The sequence below is a fragment of the Amblyomma americanum genome, chromosome 3 (genome assembly GCF_052857255.1).
Source record: "Amblyomma americanum isolate KBUSLIRL-KWMA chromosome 3, ASM5285725v1, whole genome shotgun sequence".
Lineage (NCBI taxonomy): Eukaryota > Metazoa > Arthropoda > Arachnida > Ixodida > Ixodidae > Amblyomma > Amblyomma americanum.
The window spans coordinates 222330515-222346939 of record NC_135499.1 but is presented as its reverse complement, the minus strand read 5'-3'; the positions used below and the strand labels follow the sequence as shown (position 1 = coordinate 222346939).

General features: G+C 45.9%; 1 protein-coding gene across 9 annotated transcripts in view; it reads left to right on the top strand.

The window, feature by feature from the left end:
• Positions 1-10082, top strand: part of LOC144126161 (uncharacterized) — a 70898-nt gene extending 60816 nt beyond the window's left edge. For 7 of the 9 annotated variants that reach the window (XR_013313464.1, XR_013313463.1, XR_013313460.1 and 4 more), the window contains 3 exons: positions 1785-1920; positions 5752-5836; positions 6652-10082. Coding sequence is in view for 2 of the 9 variants with exons in the window: in XM_077660141.1 (XP_077516267.1) it covers positions 5752-5836; positions 6652-6770 (204 nt within the window). In the remaining 7 variants the exon portion in view is untranslated. The remainder of the gene's footprint in view (positions 1-1784; positions 1921-5751; positions 5837-6651) is intronic. The other 2 variants (XM_077660141.1, XM_077660140.1) reach the window with 1 other exon arrangement.
• Positions 10083-16425: the final 6343 nt, after the last annotated feature.

Here is a 16425-nt window from a genome sequence, read left to right as displayed (position 1 = left end):
TCATATCTCGTTTCTTTGTTGTTCTAAGACGTTGAAATTTATTGCCAAATTGCACCTGTAGCTTTGAATGTATGGGTGGAGTTTTGTCTGCATCTTATCATTTAGTTCTAAAGAAGTTTAATTATTAAGAAGGCATTTTTCTGTGAGAACTTTGTGCTTGGAGCTTATGCGCCCTGTGTGCAGTACAGGAGCTTCTCTCGCAGCCCTGGATCCAATCGCCCAGCAAGTGGTGTACTTATTGCTAACATATCGGGCAGGAGGTCTTGGTTTCTTCAATTGATGAAAAGCTTGTGCTAGTTTGAGGACTTTTCTGCAAGAATGACATCTTTGCACAAGGCTGGAATAATGTTGTCTTGTTGTTTGTCATAATCTTGGCTGTCATTTGATGTTCTAAAGGAAGCATCAGACATGTTTAGAAGGATCTTTCTTGCACCATATCCTTCACGCAGAAATAATTTTTGAAATCTACCAGGCATGTCAAGTATGCTGAGCTTGCTTGCCCAAGCACTTCATGTCATTTGAATCCAAGGCATGGTATGGTTCTTAGTGCATATTTTTATGCATTCCACAGCTCAGCTACACCTTTGTATTAATGGTCTTTGCGGCAGCATACCTTGGAAAATAAAGGGGGCTTTTTTTTGGTTATTCCCTGGCCAGTTTGATTTATAAGGCGTGCAAAGACCACTACTGTAGTGCTGCTATGCATGGACACTTGAGCTTAGCTCTTTAAGAGAAATAGCCTCTCAGCAGCAGGTCAGCCAAATATGAAGTGCTGGCTTTATTTGTCTAGTCATTGTCCAGAAGACTACTGACTGTTTTCTTGCTAGCATACTTTATTGCCTCTTATAGATGCATTAATTTTGCAAAATTTCATTTCCCCATTCAACAAGAAGCAGCAGCCACCTCAAGGCCAGCCTGGCACTTCACTCCAGTGTCTCAGATTTGCATTGAAAAAATGTCTGTTCCTAAGTTTGTCGTGTGCACTGCTGGCTGAGGGCAAACTACAGCTGCAGCTAGCACGGGATGTTTGAGCATGGGATGGAGGTCCACGGTGTCCGCAAACTGCTTGGACACACAGATAATCCGCACCCTACTTGAACAACTTTACCTTGACAGAAACGCTAGTAACTGCGGTTTAGCCTTCTGTGGGGCCAGTAGTCTTAACTATAATCTGTCAAGGGACTCAAGGCGCTCTCGTAGCAGCCACAGCAGCACAGCTGGTTGGGGCGCTCAGTTGCAATGAGAAGTGCAGTCACACTGTTGGTTTAGAAAGCCTGAATATCACCAGAGTTGCATGAGCCTTATTTGTTTCAAGCTAAAACCACAATCAATTTGAAGCCAAAGCTTTCTGTTCCAATAAAATATTTTCAGTAATGTTTTAATGTCTTTTCAACAAAGTAAATCAATAAAATGTCGGGATATAGTTTTGCTCATGAGCAAAAGTATGCAAATATTTTTCACTGGCTTTGAGCGTGGCAACTTCCAGCTTGGTTTGATGCCCCAAGCAATTGCTCCAGAACTGGCGGACCTCCAGAGGCTGTATTCTCTTGTGCAGTGTCGGAGGCTGGTCCAGGAATGCTTTGCGCTGCAGGGCCACATGTGATCAGTTAGAATGTGGAGTTAGAAGGTGCACATGGTGCAAATGCATAGAGCATGCTGTGCTACCCTCTGAGGAGGCTGTGTTCTCGCACTCAGTCTGTGCTTGGCTCACCTGCGTGCACGCGCCCAGACACATTTTCGGCACCTGACCCCTGCCCCTGGCCGGTCTTTTGTGTTGCACACAGGCATTGCCCGGTCTAGTTCCATACACAAAACGCCCTGCCCTCGATAAGAGCGGTGTGCCTGTGTACCAGCCCAGTGCCACAGCCTACCAACAAGCCCTGGCTTTACAGATGCAACAGCCCTTCGTGCCTGTCTCGTGTGAGTAGCCGCACGCTGTTTTGTCCCCATGCTGGCACCTGCTGCTTAGCTAGGCTCTGCATGAGACTCCCAGCCTAAGCTGTGTATGTGTGTGTGTGCTGCAGCACAACTCTGTGCCACATTAGGGCTGGGATCTGGCTGGAAACCTACTGGTTGCAGGGAGACGGTTCCAGCTGGGAGCCATATGGGGACAGTACTACTAGTACTTGGAGGCCATTGTTTATTTTGCACAAAGGAGACTTCTGAGCACTGCTGGGATGAATAGGCATCAACTTGCGCGATGTGTATTTTCAGAAGGATCGGCCAACTAGGTGCTTTCCAGCCTTTGGTGTTGGGTTCCCAACCAGAATCAGTGAGGTCAGGTACTCCTTAGCTGGAACCATTCAGAATTGTGTTCACTCTGGCTGGAACAATGGGATTGGGACTACCAAGTTTAAGTTCTCATTTTGGATGAAGAAAAAACTTGGATCCAAAGAAATGTTGGGACTTGAGCTGTGAGGGCCAACAAAAACCATTTGCATTGTGGAAAATTTATTTGCTGAGAAACTGGGCAAGGGTGTCTGCTTCAAGAAATTGTCACATGCTATACTGTTGAGGTTGTCAAAGCATAGGAAAATGGCATGGGCCTCCGCAAGCCTATTTGCAGTGCAGTGCAGTTGTGGTGGGTCAAATCACATATGAGGAGGATCCACCACAACCACATTGCATCATAAAAGGGCTTGCACAGCCCTATGCCATTTTCCTATGCTTTGGCATTCTCAACAGTGTGAACACAATACAGCATGTGATGGAACAGCGAAAAATTGTCTGTGTGATTAACGCCAGCCGAGTCCTTGGCATGCATCGAGCCTCTCAGTGCTCAAGGCCTCAGTCTCTCTGAACTTGCCTTGGCCGCACGCAACAGACAGGGGCCAAGATGTCAGAAACTTTCTCTCTAAGGCAAATGCTAGAGTCTCTCTCAGCTCTTGACCAATCAGGCACTCATTCCTGCAGCCATGTAGCATTCCATTCTGAGTTTAGGGAAGGCAGGTGATGGATATTTAAAGAGAGACGAAAGTGGCAAAATTTTGCCACTTTCAATAAATGCTGTGCAGCATGGAAGGGTTGCTCTCATATTTCATGGAAAGCACTCCATGGAAGGTGCCTTATGCGAGTTCAATATGTTGCACTTACGTTGCACTTTCCTGTAATGTGCAATGGTAACACTCATTATAAGTGGGCTCTGCTGTAAAATGCACCATTTAGCTAAGCGGTGAATTTTTTTTTACCCGAGCTGTGACTTGTGAGTTGCAAATTGATTCTGTACATTTGTTAAAACATTTACTGTCTAATTTGACAGAGCTACAGCCCTTCCTTTGTGGCTAACTTTTTACAAAACCACAATACTGTTCTAGAAAAAGTATCACGGCAATAGATATGGCACATTTTAGATGGGAACTTTTGCTTGGCTGCCTTATCACTGCTTTTGCATGTACTTCTTCCAGCTTATTTGTACCTTGTATCCTTATGCATTGCCCTGAAAAGTGTACATTATTGAATGTATTCAGGCACAATGCAAGGGCAGCAGCTAGGACTGCCTGCAGGTGACCACTGGCTGCCATTTTCTGTTAACCCTCAGACATCCCTTATACTGAGGCTAGGCATCAACAGCGGGCCATTTGTGCAAATCGTCTGTTCTGCATTGCGGCTTACTAATTTTTGCTGACAAGATCTCGCCATACATTGGGAGCTAAACAAAAGGAAAGTGGTCCAACATGTAAGGATAAATGCAGTAGTGTTTTATTTTCAGGTAAGCAAAGCAAGCATAATTAAGTTTGCATGTAATAAAAATATTTTTGCACTTCTTAAAATTCAAGGTGCATACAATTAATTTATCAGACACCGGTATTGCTTCTTTCTGCATTGAAGGTGCTGAGTTTGATTGAATTTTGTTTTCTGCAAGGTGTCAAAAGTGCCTGGCTGTGGCTGTGGACGCATGGCTCTCTATCTCTCTCTATCTCCCGACTGCACCCGCTCTCCTCCTCACGGCTCTCTCTCTCTTGTGTCTCTTTCTCTTCTCTCTACCCCTTTCCCATGCACCACCATCTTCCGCTACCACCACCATCACCACCACCACCCCCCAGTACCCACGATGCCCTCTGTCACTCTGGTATCTGCTGGTGTGGCCGCTGCTGCCCCTAACGCTGCTAGTGTTGCATACTGTGACGACAATGGTCAGGTACTCACAGCCTTCCTTGGGTGCTCAGAAAAATGGCCAGGGTGGTTCTGGCATGAATTCGGTCCTCATTACCAAGTTGCTGGGCTTGCAGAGGTTTAATGCTATGCTGTTGTGCATGCAGAGAAACCGCTTGCAATGGATGTTTTGATGGCACATTATGTGCGAGGACTGTTCATTAAATTTTGCCTTCCTGGGTGTAGATATTGAAATAGATGGGGTGCATCAATTTTCGATATGGTGCCTGTCAGTGGCAATGCAGAGCCCCTCAAGGGTAATGGACATCTGATGCCACTGGTGGTAACAGTATTCTTCTGTTTTTGCTGCAGTGCTGCTCCAGTAGACTAAACTGGTGTGCTTCTGGGACATTGCAAAGGTTCATTCGAATTCAATCACTTGCAGGATTTGCAGGCCTACAGGCAAATCTTACTGAACATGTCTCGTATTTGTCAGGCGCATGTTCTCTATTCTCGGAAGGGGCGCCACGACAGTTTGAATTTCCTCACAGCTTATTTTGTCATGGGCAAAGCAGAAACACTTTGCAAAGTTTTGTATGACAGAGCTGTGTTTATCAGCAGGCTTTGTGCTATCTTAGGCACCTTCTGCAACAGGGCCTCTTGTAGGGAGACTTGTAACTCTCCCCGCATGCTTTTAATTTCGCGCACCGTCATTTTTATTGTGTTAAATTAAATGTGGCTGCAGTAACGTTACAAGCAGGAAGTTGAGTTGTCAGCATATCACAACATTCTGCATTTGTATAGTAGCAGTTAGCTCAAGATGTTCTCCAGTCTCAGTGACTCAGACCAATAACTGAATATTAAAGAAGTTTTGTCTGCACATTTTAAGAGATTCACCAGAGGTCTGAAGAGTGCGACCACCGCGTAGCAGGCATTCGGTCGTTTTCAGTGTACCTTTACCCTTGGAGCGCACATTAATGTAGTGGTGGTAGTTTTTGCATAAAGTACCATTTAACAAATAAGAGCTTGTTACTTAGTGTGCAGAGAAAATTCTTCTGATATGCGTTAAAAATAATTCTTCCAAGAAAAAAAATAAGATCAGTTTTATATAGCTTGTCGATTTTGTCAATCCCACACTTGACAAATGACGTATATGAGTCTAATTAAGCAGCGTCACAGTACATTTTGTATGATGTGGGAAACAGCTCAGCTTGCTAGGCAAAGCATTAGGTTGTAGGCCATGGAAGAGAACATCATTTCATTGGTAAAGTGCAGAATACTTGATAGAGCTTTTTGGTTCATGGTAAAGGCATTCTGGATCACTAAATTACTTCATTCTTCTTAGTCCGTATAAGATAGTATTGAGACATAACTATACATTGTGCATCGGTCTTTGCATTATTGACCCCCTCGTAACTAACCTTTGTTCTGTGCACATCATAACTGGCACATTCGATTTTACTTTACATGCGCCTTTTGCACAAAGTTTTCCAAAACTGCAGTGCCATGCATGAAGGAGAAAGACTTCACGTGAGAAAATTTCTGTGGAATAGCATGAGTGCTGTGGCTCTTGCACAGTGAATGTTCTTGCACATGCCACCCTGTATCTAATAACAGCAAGCACGATTAAGCTGCTCTTTTGTGTTCTTGTTATTCCAGTTACTGGACACCCTGCCGGTGTGCCGAGATTTTAAGTCAGGGCAGTGCAAGAGGCCCCAGTGTCGATATGTGCACCTTGTTGAAGGTAAGCAACCACGGCAGAGCTTTGTTCAGACTTTTTCCAACAATATATGTGCAAAGTTTGATTCGCAGACCAAGATGAATTTGATCTCAGCTATGAGCTTTGAGCCTAGCTGACTGGCCAGGTTTCTTCATAACCATTTGCTTATAGCTTAGTGCAAGTTAGCTTTTCTTGTTCAGGTGAGGGCTTCGATTTGGCTTCTGCGGGCTGAAACTGCACATCAGCTGCTGGTGCAGACAGGCGGCATGAGGCAGCCCTTGGCCTGCACAGTCATTAAATATAGCATTAAAGAATAGCCCTTGTCATCCTGGAAGCCATTTCTTGTTTTGGCAGATTACTTTGTAACCAGTGCAGAAGTATGGTAGAAGTTGTGTTCTCTTGTTTGTGATTGGTTCCTTGGAATTTGTGTCTATTGCTTTCAATTGTTTACCTGACCTGTATTTACATGTCTTTTTGTGAATCGCATTTTTCATTTGAAATGTGCATTGCAACGTGGTTGAAAAGCTTTTTAATGTAGCACTCAACAAACCTCAAATGTTGTGCAAGGTAACCAAATGTGCAGCTCAAGTTGTACAATAGAAGGTCAGCCATGTTACCAGTTTTTCTCTATATATAAGCAGTGCACCCATAAACATGCACTGGTCTCTCGACAAGGGGTGGAGGTAGGGTGGAGAACGTGGGAAAACCCCCTGTGTGTGCACATGAACAATCTGTCTAGCTGATTTGCCACTTTTGTTCCATTCATTTTTGTTCAAAGGCAGTAATGTTGTGCTTCCAAGGTCTTGTCTGGTTGTGAGAACTTGTTGGTATCTCTGCAGAGTTTGTCGAGGTGGTGGAAGGGAAGGTGACGGTGTGCCGCGATGCTGCCAAGGGCCGCTGTGCACGGCCCCTGTGCAAGTACTACCATGTGCCGGCGCTGTCCCTGAGCCCACTCTGACAGCGCCCCCCTAGTCAGGCTTGGGGGCCCCCACCGTGGTTGCTCGCGCTGTGTTGACGATAAAGCAAGACTACTCCTGAGGAAGAAAGAAGCGGCACACGTCGGTCTGCAAAGTATTTGTTCTGTCAAGGTCCTTTTTTTCTTCTTTGTTTGTTTGTTGCTTTTCCAGAATTTTGACTTGCACACACACACACCACCACCACCACCACCACCACCACCACCACCACCATGGACATACACATTTATATTATAAATATATATATATATACATATATATATATATTTTTTGTAATATCTGTAAAGTGTTTATGTAGTGTTTTGTTTTCGGACACACTTTTAAGAAGAGGCCGTTTTCAACTGTGCTTTTAAAGCATCATATGAATTAGATAAGTTTTTAATGAATTGTTGATGTTCATATTCTGCGTGGGCAATTAATAATACCTTTTAACATCATATTTTCATTGTGGGTAACTATTTGATGAACTACGCTACTACAAGAGCATGCTAACAAATCTTGTTGTGTACATACAAGTAATTACTAAACAGATTTTTTTTTATTGTAGCTTTAGTGATCATAATGTAACAGGCTACTTCTATATTGCCTAAAGTTTTTACCACAGGTACAATACGAAAGGAGAGCTGTGCTATTGTTATTGCAAAGTTTTGTTTATGACTAACATGCCAAGACCAAAGTCTTTTACAAGTTTGACATAAGAAAGAAAAGGGGTGGACAAACCCACACCTATGCAAACATTATGTTTTGAACTCTGAAATGAGAGTCTAAAGCGGTCCAGGCAGTGGCGATCAATGTCTGGAAGACCTCTTGGAGCAAAATTGTGATGTGTGCTTTCCTTGTTTGACTTGGTTGATATTTGTTCATGTTTGGAGCCCATGCATTTCATTCAGTGCTCCCTTGTTGTGCAGAAAAAGGGGTCCCTTTGTTTGTTGCTTCAGCCGTGGCCTTCAACCACTCCGCAAAGACCTCATGAATGACTACAGTAACGCTGCACCAATGGCTCGTCGCCCGACAACCTGTTTTTGAACAAATGTTTTCTTTTTTTTGTCCCCACATGCGGCCACAAGGCCTGCCAGGGAAAGCAGGCCTTGGTTGAGACTTAAATGCCATTACTTAGCGTTGCCAGCCAGCGTTTTTGTCTAGGTGCTAAGACATGGGCGCTGCTCTTTGCAGTCACTGGTGCAGCGGGCCTCTTGGCCACTGTCCACAAGGTCACACAAGCAGTAATACGCCATGCTATAGACATGCACCTCCACACAGGGTGGGATTGGTCCTTGTTGCATTGGGTCTTCTCATCGCACTGCTTGTGTATATAGGCGCACTCCTTTCGCTGCAGAGTTCATTTTGTCCTGAAAGCATGCAAGCCTCATTGTCGTTGATCAATAGCATATGCATGCCAGAAAAAAAGAGGTGTGGTGTACACCTATATTTTTATGTAAACACACATTACTGTTTTGTGCCATATTGTTTTTCTTTTTGTGTGTGTGCGTGTCAAGTTGTTTTTATGATTGAAAGTGTACTCTTTATATATCATATCGCCGTTTTTAGTTTTCTTCTCCAGTTTTAGAAAGTTGTCTTGGGTGCTCTTTCTCTTGTGAGGTTGTTGCTGTCGGGGAGGCTCTCCACATCCGCACGAGTGCACTTATTTTGTCAGGCGCCCAAAGAGCAGCAGTGCGCCTGGCGAGATTCCATCCTTCATTCAGTCCAGCCACTGACAGCGCTGTCCAAGGCTGAGACCTCCCGGCACGTTTTGTCTGGCGTGAGAGAGGGAAGCTCGAAATGGGACCAAGTTTTGTCCTAGCCTGATGCAACCTGATTTGGCCGAGGAACAGGGTCATCCCACTAACACAGCACCTGTCGACAAGTATTCAGCAGGGGGAGTTGTCCGTTCTTTCTGGGGGAATCAAAACGTCCAAATCAAAATGCGTGTAGCCTCTGCAGCAGCGCCTGTGTACATACACACACACACACACGCAGTGTTGAAAGGCCAGTGGGTAACGTGTTGCTCTTACTTCGCACATCGTCTGCCTTTTCCTTAGCTTGCAAAATGCCTGCCACGGTGCGCTGCGAGTGGCGCGCCGGGTAGTCGCTCTGATTGGCTCTGCCGGTTGCACTTTGAAACCTTGTTGCCCCAGTTGCATCTTCTGCAGGATTTGAGGCTGCTTGGGTCTCATTCCAGTCAAAGTAGTCTCTTTGAAAAAGTGGACGGCCAAGAACGGATCCAGCACAAGAAACAGACGTGGAAAAAACAGAGCAACATCAGTAAAACAGTGCCTTTTTTATAATATGCAGGAGTCTTTGTCATTGCTATACTCTGACTGAACTGGCTAACCTACATTGTTGTAAGCTCCCTTCACCTCATGGTAGCAGTCTTGGTTTGGTTCTCCTCCTTCTTTGGGTACATGTGCATGTGTCTGGTTTGCGTGTTTCGTCCCTGAGTCTGTTCTCCGTCGAAGAGGGCAGCGGTTAGACTGATGGGCTCAGAGGCCAACGAGGAAAGCCTCTCGTATACTCCCCCGTACACTTGTGTATCTCAGACAAAGTGCGACGTAGCATTTTCTGTCCTGTTATGTCTGCAATGTGGCTGGCGCTAGAGGTGGTGCCAAGTCAGAGTGACACTTCCTCCAGACGTCTACACGGTGTTGTTGTACTTTGACGGTCAAGGGGCTGCCGCAGGCTGGAAAGAGAAAGTGCTGGCGTCTCTTGCCGCCACGTTGTGTTCAGGAGGGCTCGCCTGCTGCATGCGTTGGAAGTCTGGCGTGCTGTCTAGTCGAGGCACAAGCCGGGCTTCCCTTCATGACGATGCCCCTGGTCAGAGGCACACAACTTTCCTCCAAGTTTATTAGTTAAGTGTAAGACAAAAGGAATGTGATATCTTTTTACATACATATATATATATATTATATATATATTATATCGACATATATGGGAGAAAAAAAAAGATGCAGTTATGGCATAGCAATTTGTCGCCTGCAAACTTGAGCATGCCGCCGCAGTTTTCAGAGGAGTTTCCTTGGTGCTTTGCCTTGGCAGGCTGTCTTGGAAGCGCTTGCGCCCTGAGCACTTTCTTGCTTGACGAGTGAATGTGTCCTCTGACACTGATGAGTGCCCGCTTGGTTGCATTGTCGAGAGCAGGCTGGGACGAGCCAGCGGCCAGACGCTTGCCTCTCTGCTTTGGGCAGCCACAACGAAGTTGGCCGAGGGCATGCCGCCGTCCTCGTCTTTTCCGCTCCCTTGTGCTTCAGTGTAGTTTGCTGTTTTTCTCATAGACGAATAAAGTTGCCTTTGTAATTGAACTGTGCTTCTCTGTGGTTCACTTTTGCAAGGCTTATTTCATCAGGGTTCAAAGTGTCTTCCTCGAAGTACTTACCTGATCATGTGTGGGCTGCCTTTGTACGACAGTAATCATGCACGCACTGTACAGAAACAACCCCCCACTAAGGCAGAGTGGTTCAGTAACTGTTGACACTTGTTAGACGTCCGCAACGTGTGTTAACAGCAGTAATCCTTCACAGGCGCACGAAAAGCTTGGCATTGTTATTGCACACTAAAAGTGCTCTCACTGCTCTCCTCGTTACGTGATGGGAGGGCACAAATTATTTTAATGGCCTCCATCTTGGATTCGAGAAGCCGAAACTATGCCGCCATTTCGTCCCCTTAGGTCATACTCGCATAGTTCCGCCTCTATCCACCATTTTGGACCGTAACGTCATCATTGGCACGCAGCATTTGGTTGTTTATACAATGCTATTGTAGATGGCGCTACAAGTCTAAATGCGAGATGTTCTGTTTTCTAGTTGCCGCCACAGTTGGCGCTGTGATCTCAGTGTGGTGAAATGTAAATGGTGAAATGCAGCTGTGATCAAAAATAGGGCACAATGGAATTACAATAGGTATGAAGTGGTTAGAGGGATCTGGAAAGGGGTGATGATTCCTAGTTTGACTTTTGGTAATGCGATCCTGTGCATGAGACTAGATGTTCAAGCAAGGTTAGAAATTAAACAACGTGGCGTAGGGAGGCTAGCTTTGGGAGCACATGGCGATACACGAAATCAGGGTGTACAGGGTGATATGGGATGGGCGTCGTTCGAGAGCAGAGAAGCTAGCAGTAAGATAGCATTTGAGGAGCGATTGAGAAAAATGGAGGAAAAGCAGTGGGGTAGGAAAGTTTTCAGATACCTGTATATAAGGAATGTTGACACGAAATGGAGAAAGCGAACTAGAAAATTGACAAGCAAATTTCGACAACAGTAGGGGGGCAAATCGGCAATTATCGGTTAAGAAAAAGGTTAAAGAAACAGAGCTCTCTGGGAAACAGGGATGCTGACAAAATCAGCACTGGGAACATACAGGATTTTTAAGCAGGAAATTTCCAAAGAATATATCTATGATAATTGTAGGGGAAGCTCTTTGTTGTTTTGAGGCCAGGACGGGAGTTTTGCGGACTAAGACATACAGAGTCGGGTACCACGAGATAGACACGTGCGTTGCGTGCGGAGAGGAGAGAGAGAGAGAGAAACAACATTGATTCGAGCTCGACATCTGCCTAGACGCCGTCGATGGGAGTGGTTCCCTCTTCACGGGACCCATATGCTTCCCTAGCCACCTGGCCCCTGGAGATCAGGACGAGCTGGAGAGGAGGAGGAGGGAACGGCTGAACACTTAATACTTTTCTGTAAAGGGCTTCACCCTACAGTGGAAAGCAGCGGGGCTGATTTATCCAAGGCATTGGGGTTTAAGGAGAGTAAAGGGAAAGTAGATTTTAAGCGGGTAGAAGTAACCAAGCGAAGGTTATCTGATTGGTGGCTAAAATCAAGACGAGTAAAATTTCACAAGCCATGGCTAGGTGGCTTGAGCCACCGCCCAATTTAAAGGGTTCAGCTGTATCCATCCATCCGTCCATCGGTAACAGACCCCATGAAATCTCTAAACGTGATGAGTAAGAGCTCACGCTCTTAAAAACATTTTTGCCATCTGTCAACAGTGGTGGCTGCCTAGTTGTAGAGGTTCTAATTCGCTGTTGCTTGTCTACCTTGATGTTACACTTTTTATTTTTATTGTCTTGCAAAAGTACAGTTATTGGGCAAGTCGCAGACCTAAGAAATAAAAAAAAATTCAGTTCAGTTTGCAGGAGAGGTGCAAGCAGAAAACATTGCAGATAGCCAATGTCATGTAGACCACGAATGGCAAACCAACAGTATCTTGCACATTTGTGTCCTGTAACAAAAACAATGCAAGAATAGTGGGCAGCATTATCAATTGAGCTCACTTAAGCATCTACTATATTAGAGACCTTTTTTACAGCGCATAATGTGCCTATGTGCAAATTGCCCTGAAGGTGCCACTATCACTACTCGTGGGACATCCTTCTATAATGGCTATATGCGCTTGACTCCATGGTATATAGGCTTTGAGGTGAGTGCAAGAGTTGGATGTGTTGTATTGTGAAGCTGAAGTGCTGCCCTCATTGTTGGTCCTTGCAAAGTCCTAAAGGGACTTGCCACTGACTAGTATATGTCACGAGTTTATGGTGAAAATGAAAAGATTATGGCTCATATTGTGAGAATTGAGCACTGCAGTATCAAAGGAATGAAGATTTATAACTTTAATTTGACATTGAAAATTGCATAAAGTGCCATCTTGCAGTGAAACCCTCCATTAGTAGTATGATATGCCACGTGACCACAAATCGGTTAAATAAGTTTTAAATGCAACGTTTTTTTTTTTTCAGAAGTGTTCCTCATGCTTTATATAAAGTTTACGCACTCATCAATGCGCGCTTCGATGAAAATTTAATATCGCCGAAAATGTGTAACTTTTGTCCCTAGGCGGCGCCACTGTGTTGTGAATTTTTTTGGATCAAACGGCAACCGCGGTCCTCTAAAACTTTGTCCGCGAGGTGTACGTCACTGTGCCAGTAATAGGCTAGGGTGTGGAGACTGATATAATGCTGCTCTATATTAAAAATGTCAACTATCTGGGGGGCGAGATTTATGTTACTGCCAACATGGAATTGCTTTCGTTGATCATGGTTTCCAGCAGCGGCCTTCATAAAAATGGGCGCGCGCACCAAACGAAAAGTTACTAGCGGAAGCTCAGAACTGCTACAGTGTTCTACTACTGTAGACCCGTTGCGCCAGCGGTCGGAGCGGCGGCGAGGTGAGCGGCATAACTGTGGCGAGTCCAGTGACCTTCAAAGTTGCGGCTCGCCGTTTCACATGCATGCGATTTTCTCCTGCGACGCTGCGAATTCTGTCGGTCTGCGACTGGAGAGGGCCGTCGGTCTAGTCGCAGATGACTTGCGACCGAGTTCCGTCCGGTTGGCATTCAGTTGCAGCGTCGGTGTGTTTGCTCTGCGACTGACCAATGCGGAGCGCCGAGATGGCGTGCGACATGGGGTCACGTGGGAGCTGTTGCTGCGGTGGAAGCAAAACTGTTTATTCTAATCAAAACATGCGAAATATTGACTTGCATCCAAAAATACGCTGGTCATAAAGTCATCAACACATTCCGTGTGACGCTTCTGCCGCGTTTAATAATAGGTTGCCTATGCAAACCTTGCCTGTACCTCCGACCGAATTTGCTGTGTCGGTGTTGCATGTGAAAGCAGTAACCTAAACTCGCACTGGGCGTATGTGACTTCATTCGTGAGGGAAGAACCGCAAGGATGTTCGTCGACGAAGAAAGCAGGGCGCACGACCTGCTGGCGCTCTGTACCTTTTAATTCCTGCCTAGCCTTGGCTGCAGCTAGAGCCATGAAGGCAGTCCCGAAAGCACGGTACGTAGAGCGGAAGAAACGACAGCCTTTCCCATTTTGCAAACAGAGTGGCATCAGGAGGAGCGTCATGGAAGCGCCAAAAGTGGTTTTGAGTCACTGTATACCTCCTATAGCTGTCTGCCCCCTCTGCGAATTGGAACGGCTGGGAGCTCTCCGATGATGAGCATTTGCGACTCGGGCTTGCCACTCGGGATTGCCACTCGGGCCTGTGAGCGCCTTGATAGCAGCTAGTCTGATTCGCTCAGGAAACAAGATTTGTCTTCCAGCCGTTCATCCAAAACGTGTCTGGTGCGCAATCACGTTTTTTTTTTTTTAGTGCGAAAGCACTGCTTCACAAGCAAAGCTGAAAAACCTCTGACCTTGACGTTTGACCGTTGGCCTCAGACCCTTAATCTTGCATGCGGTTGCCTTTGAGGCGGCGTTGCCTCAAGTGCTTTCACATGTCCTACTCAGTTTAACTACGTTAGAACCCTACAATTTTTTTTAATATTTCGCGGATTTTCTCTATATTCTGGAAAAAATTGGAGGGAACACTTAAGCTCCGCCTTAAGCATATGGCTCTATAGCGTTGATGAGTTAATGCCCTTTTTTGCGGAATTGGTCATTCTCAACTTTACATTCGTAGGTCCCTGCGAGCCCTCACACCTCGTTTCGCAGTGGTGCAGCGGTTAAGCGATGCGCCACTGCCCTGCGGTGGAAGGCGCTGCCACCGGTGGGGCTTGTGCGACCCATGTTTCTCTTCCTAAGCAACCTCTCGCGATGAATCATTAATTTAACAGCCGCCTGCTATGGTGAGCGGTTTGCTCACAATCTGGTGGGCAGGTCGTGATGACGCCACAAGGTCACGTGACCTTGGTGGCTGACATAGCTTGCTTCTCCGGCTGGTGGCCACCTCCGGCTCCGGTGGCCTTTTCCGACTGGTGGCACTGAACCGCCCTATATAAGCCACCTTATTTTTCGCTCACAACGCCGACGCCGGATTTTCTGGGTAACGGGGCTATCGCGTTAAAAGGACCACTTGGGAGATACGTCCTTAGAAAGAAATGACTGTTTACAACATTCATAGCACGGCGTAGCCATATATGCAGAATTAGTCTTTCTCTACTTAACATTCATAGATCCCTGGTAGCCGTCATACCACACCCGGCGCAGCGGTTAATCGGTGCGCCACTGCCCTGAGATAGCAGGCGCTTCCACTGGTGGAATTTGCGCCATCCAGATTGCTCTCGGACAAATGCTAGGCGATTTTGCCAGGCTCTGAACGTCCGGTTCAATGCTTTCGCACTAAACATTAGATCGGCCATTTCTCAACCCCATCTGCTATTGTACAGGGTACAGTTTTAACGCGAGCGCTTTAAATGCCGTTTCCAGACAATCCGGTGTCGGCGTTGTGAGTGAAAAATGGGCATGGCTCCGGCAGGCGGTCCCCAAAGAGCCACCTAGGAGGCAGTTGGGCCACTTAGAGGTCACGTTATCTTGCAGCGTCTTCACAACCTGCCCACCGGATTGTGAGCAAACTGCCCACCGTGGCAGGCGGCACTTCAAGTAATGATTCTCCGCTCGGGAAAAGCAACTTGGGCCACACAAGGTCCACCGCTGGGAGCACCTGCCATCGCAGGGAGTGCGCATCGCTTAACTGCTGCACCACTGCACCAGGAGTGGTATAAAGACTTTTAAGGATCAATGAATGTGAAGTAGAGAATGACCTTCTGCACACACAGGAATTAACCCTTTAAGCTATCGCGTCATACCCTTCAGGCGGAGCTTGAGTGTACCTTCCATTTTTTTCTTCATTTTCCAACTTGATTAGTTGCATGGATATCTGCATTTCTTCATAAAAGAGAATTTCTTTTGCTTTCAAAATGGTGTTCATTCTGGGAATTGTGAACAAACGAGATGTACGAGATCTATCTTTTTTTTTTTTTTGCAGCTGCATCTGACACCTGATCTATGATCTCCTGCAATCGTATACGCTCGAGCAATGGTTAAGTAGCGCACCTCACGTTAAATGTTGACAAGGGCGCTGTCCTTATTTTTCGATACAGGATCCCGTAGTTGTCTCTCTGTCATACCAGTTTCAACAGACTCCACAAGTTGGATCTCTGGGCGTCATTCATGACGGTAAACTTACCGGGCGGGCACACATTGGTCATGTCACGGCAAAAGAGGCTCGTGTAGTGGGCACGTTGCATATAGATTTTGTAGTGTCTGGACCGGAATGCTGTAAAATGCGCTTTTCACAATTTATACGATACACGTCAGACCAATTTTAGAATTCTCTGTGCTTTTTTTTTTTTCAGCTTCGCTTACTTACAATCTTCGTCCCCTTGTTCCTTTTGAAGCGCTTCGTATGTGCTTTGGGCTCCCCATGTTCGTGGCTAACAGCGTGCCTTGAAGTACGCATTCCACCCAAATTTATCTAGACTTCAGTTTATCATTGTGCACACACACCTCAAGGTATATATAATTACGCTTCCACCGCTCCCAGTCCATTTTCTGTTGACAGCTGTCCATTTTTTGGCCTCCATTGGACTCGTTTTCATACCCCACATGTTATGGTCGTGCAGACCCTGCTGCAACCTTTAAATGTGGAAATTTATAACATCATTCCGGCCCTAAACAGTGAGTGCTCTGTTCAAATGATCTTTGACGACATTTTCCCCCCCAAAATTTAAAGCTTTTACTCTCCCGTTATCTGAATTTTATACCATCACTGATAGCAACCGACGCCTCGCAATGTGGCAAAAGGATAGGTGTGGGACTAATCTGTACACTGCTAGACTGATCTTTTTTTCTGCGTCTTCCGGATTACATTGAAATTTCCCAAGCAGAGATTTTTGCAGCAGTACTTGGCTTATACG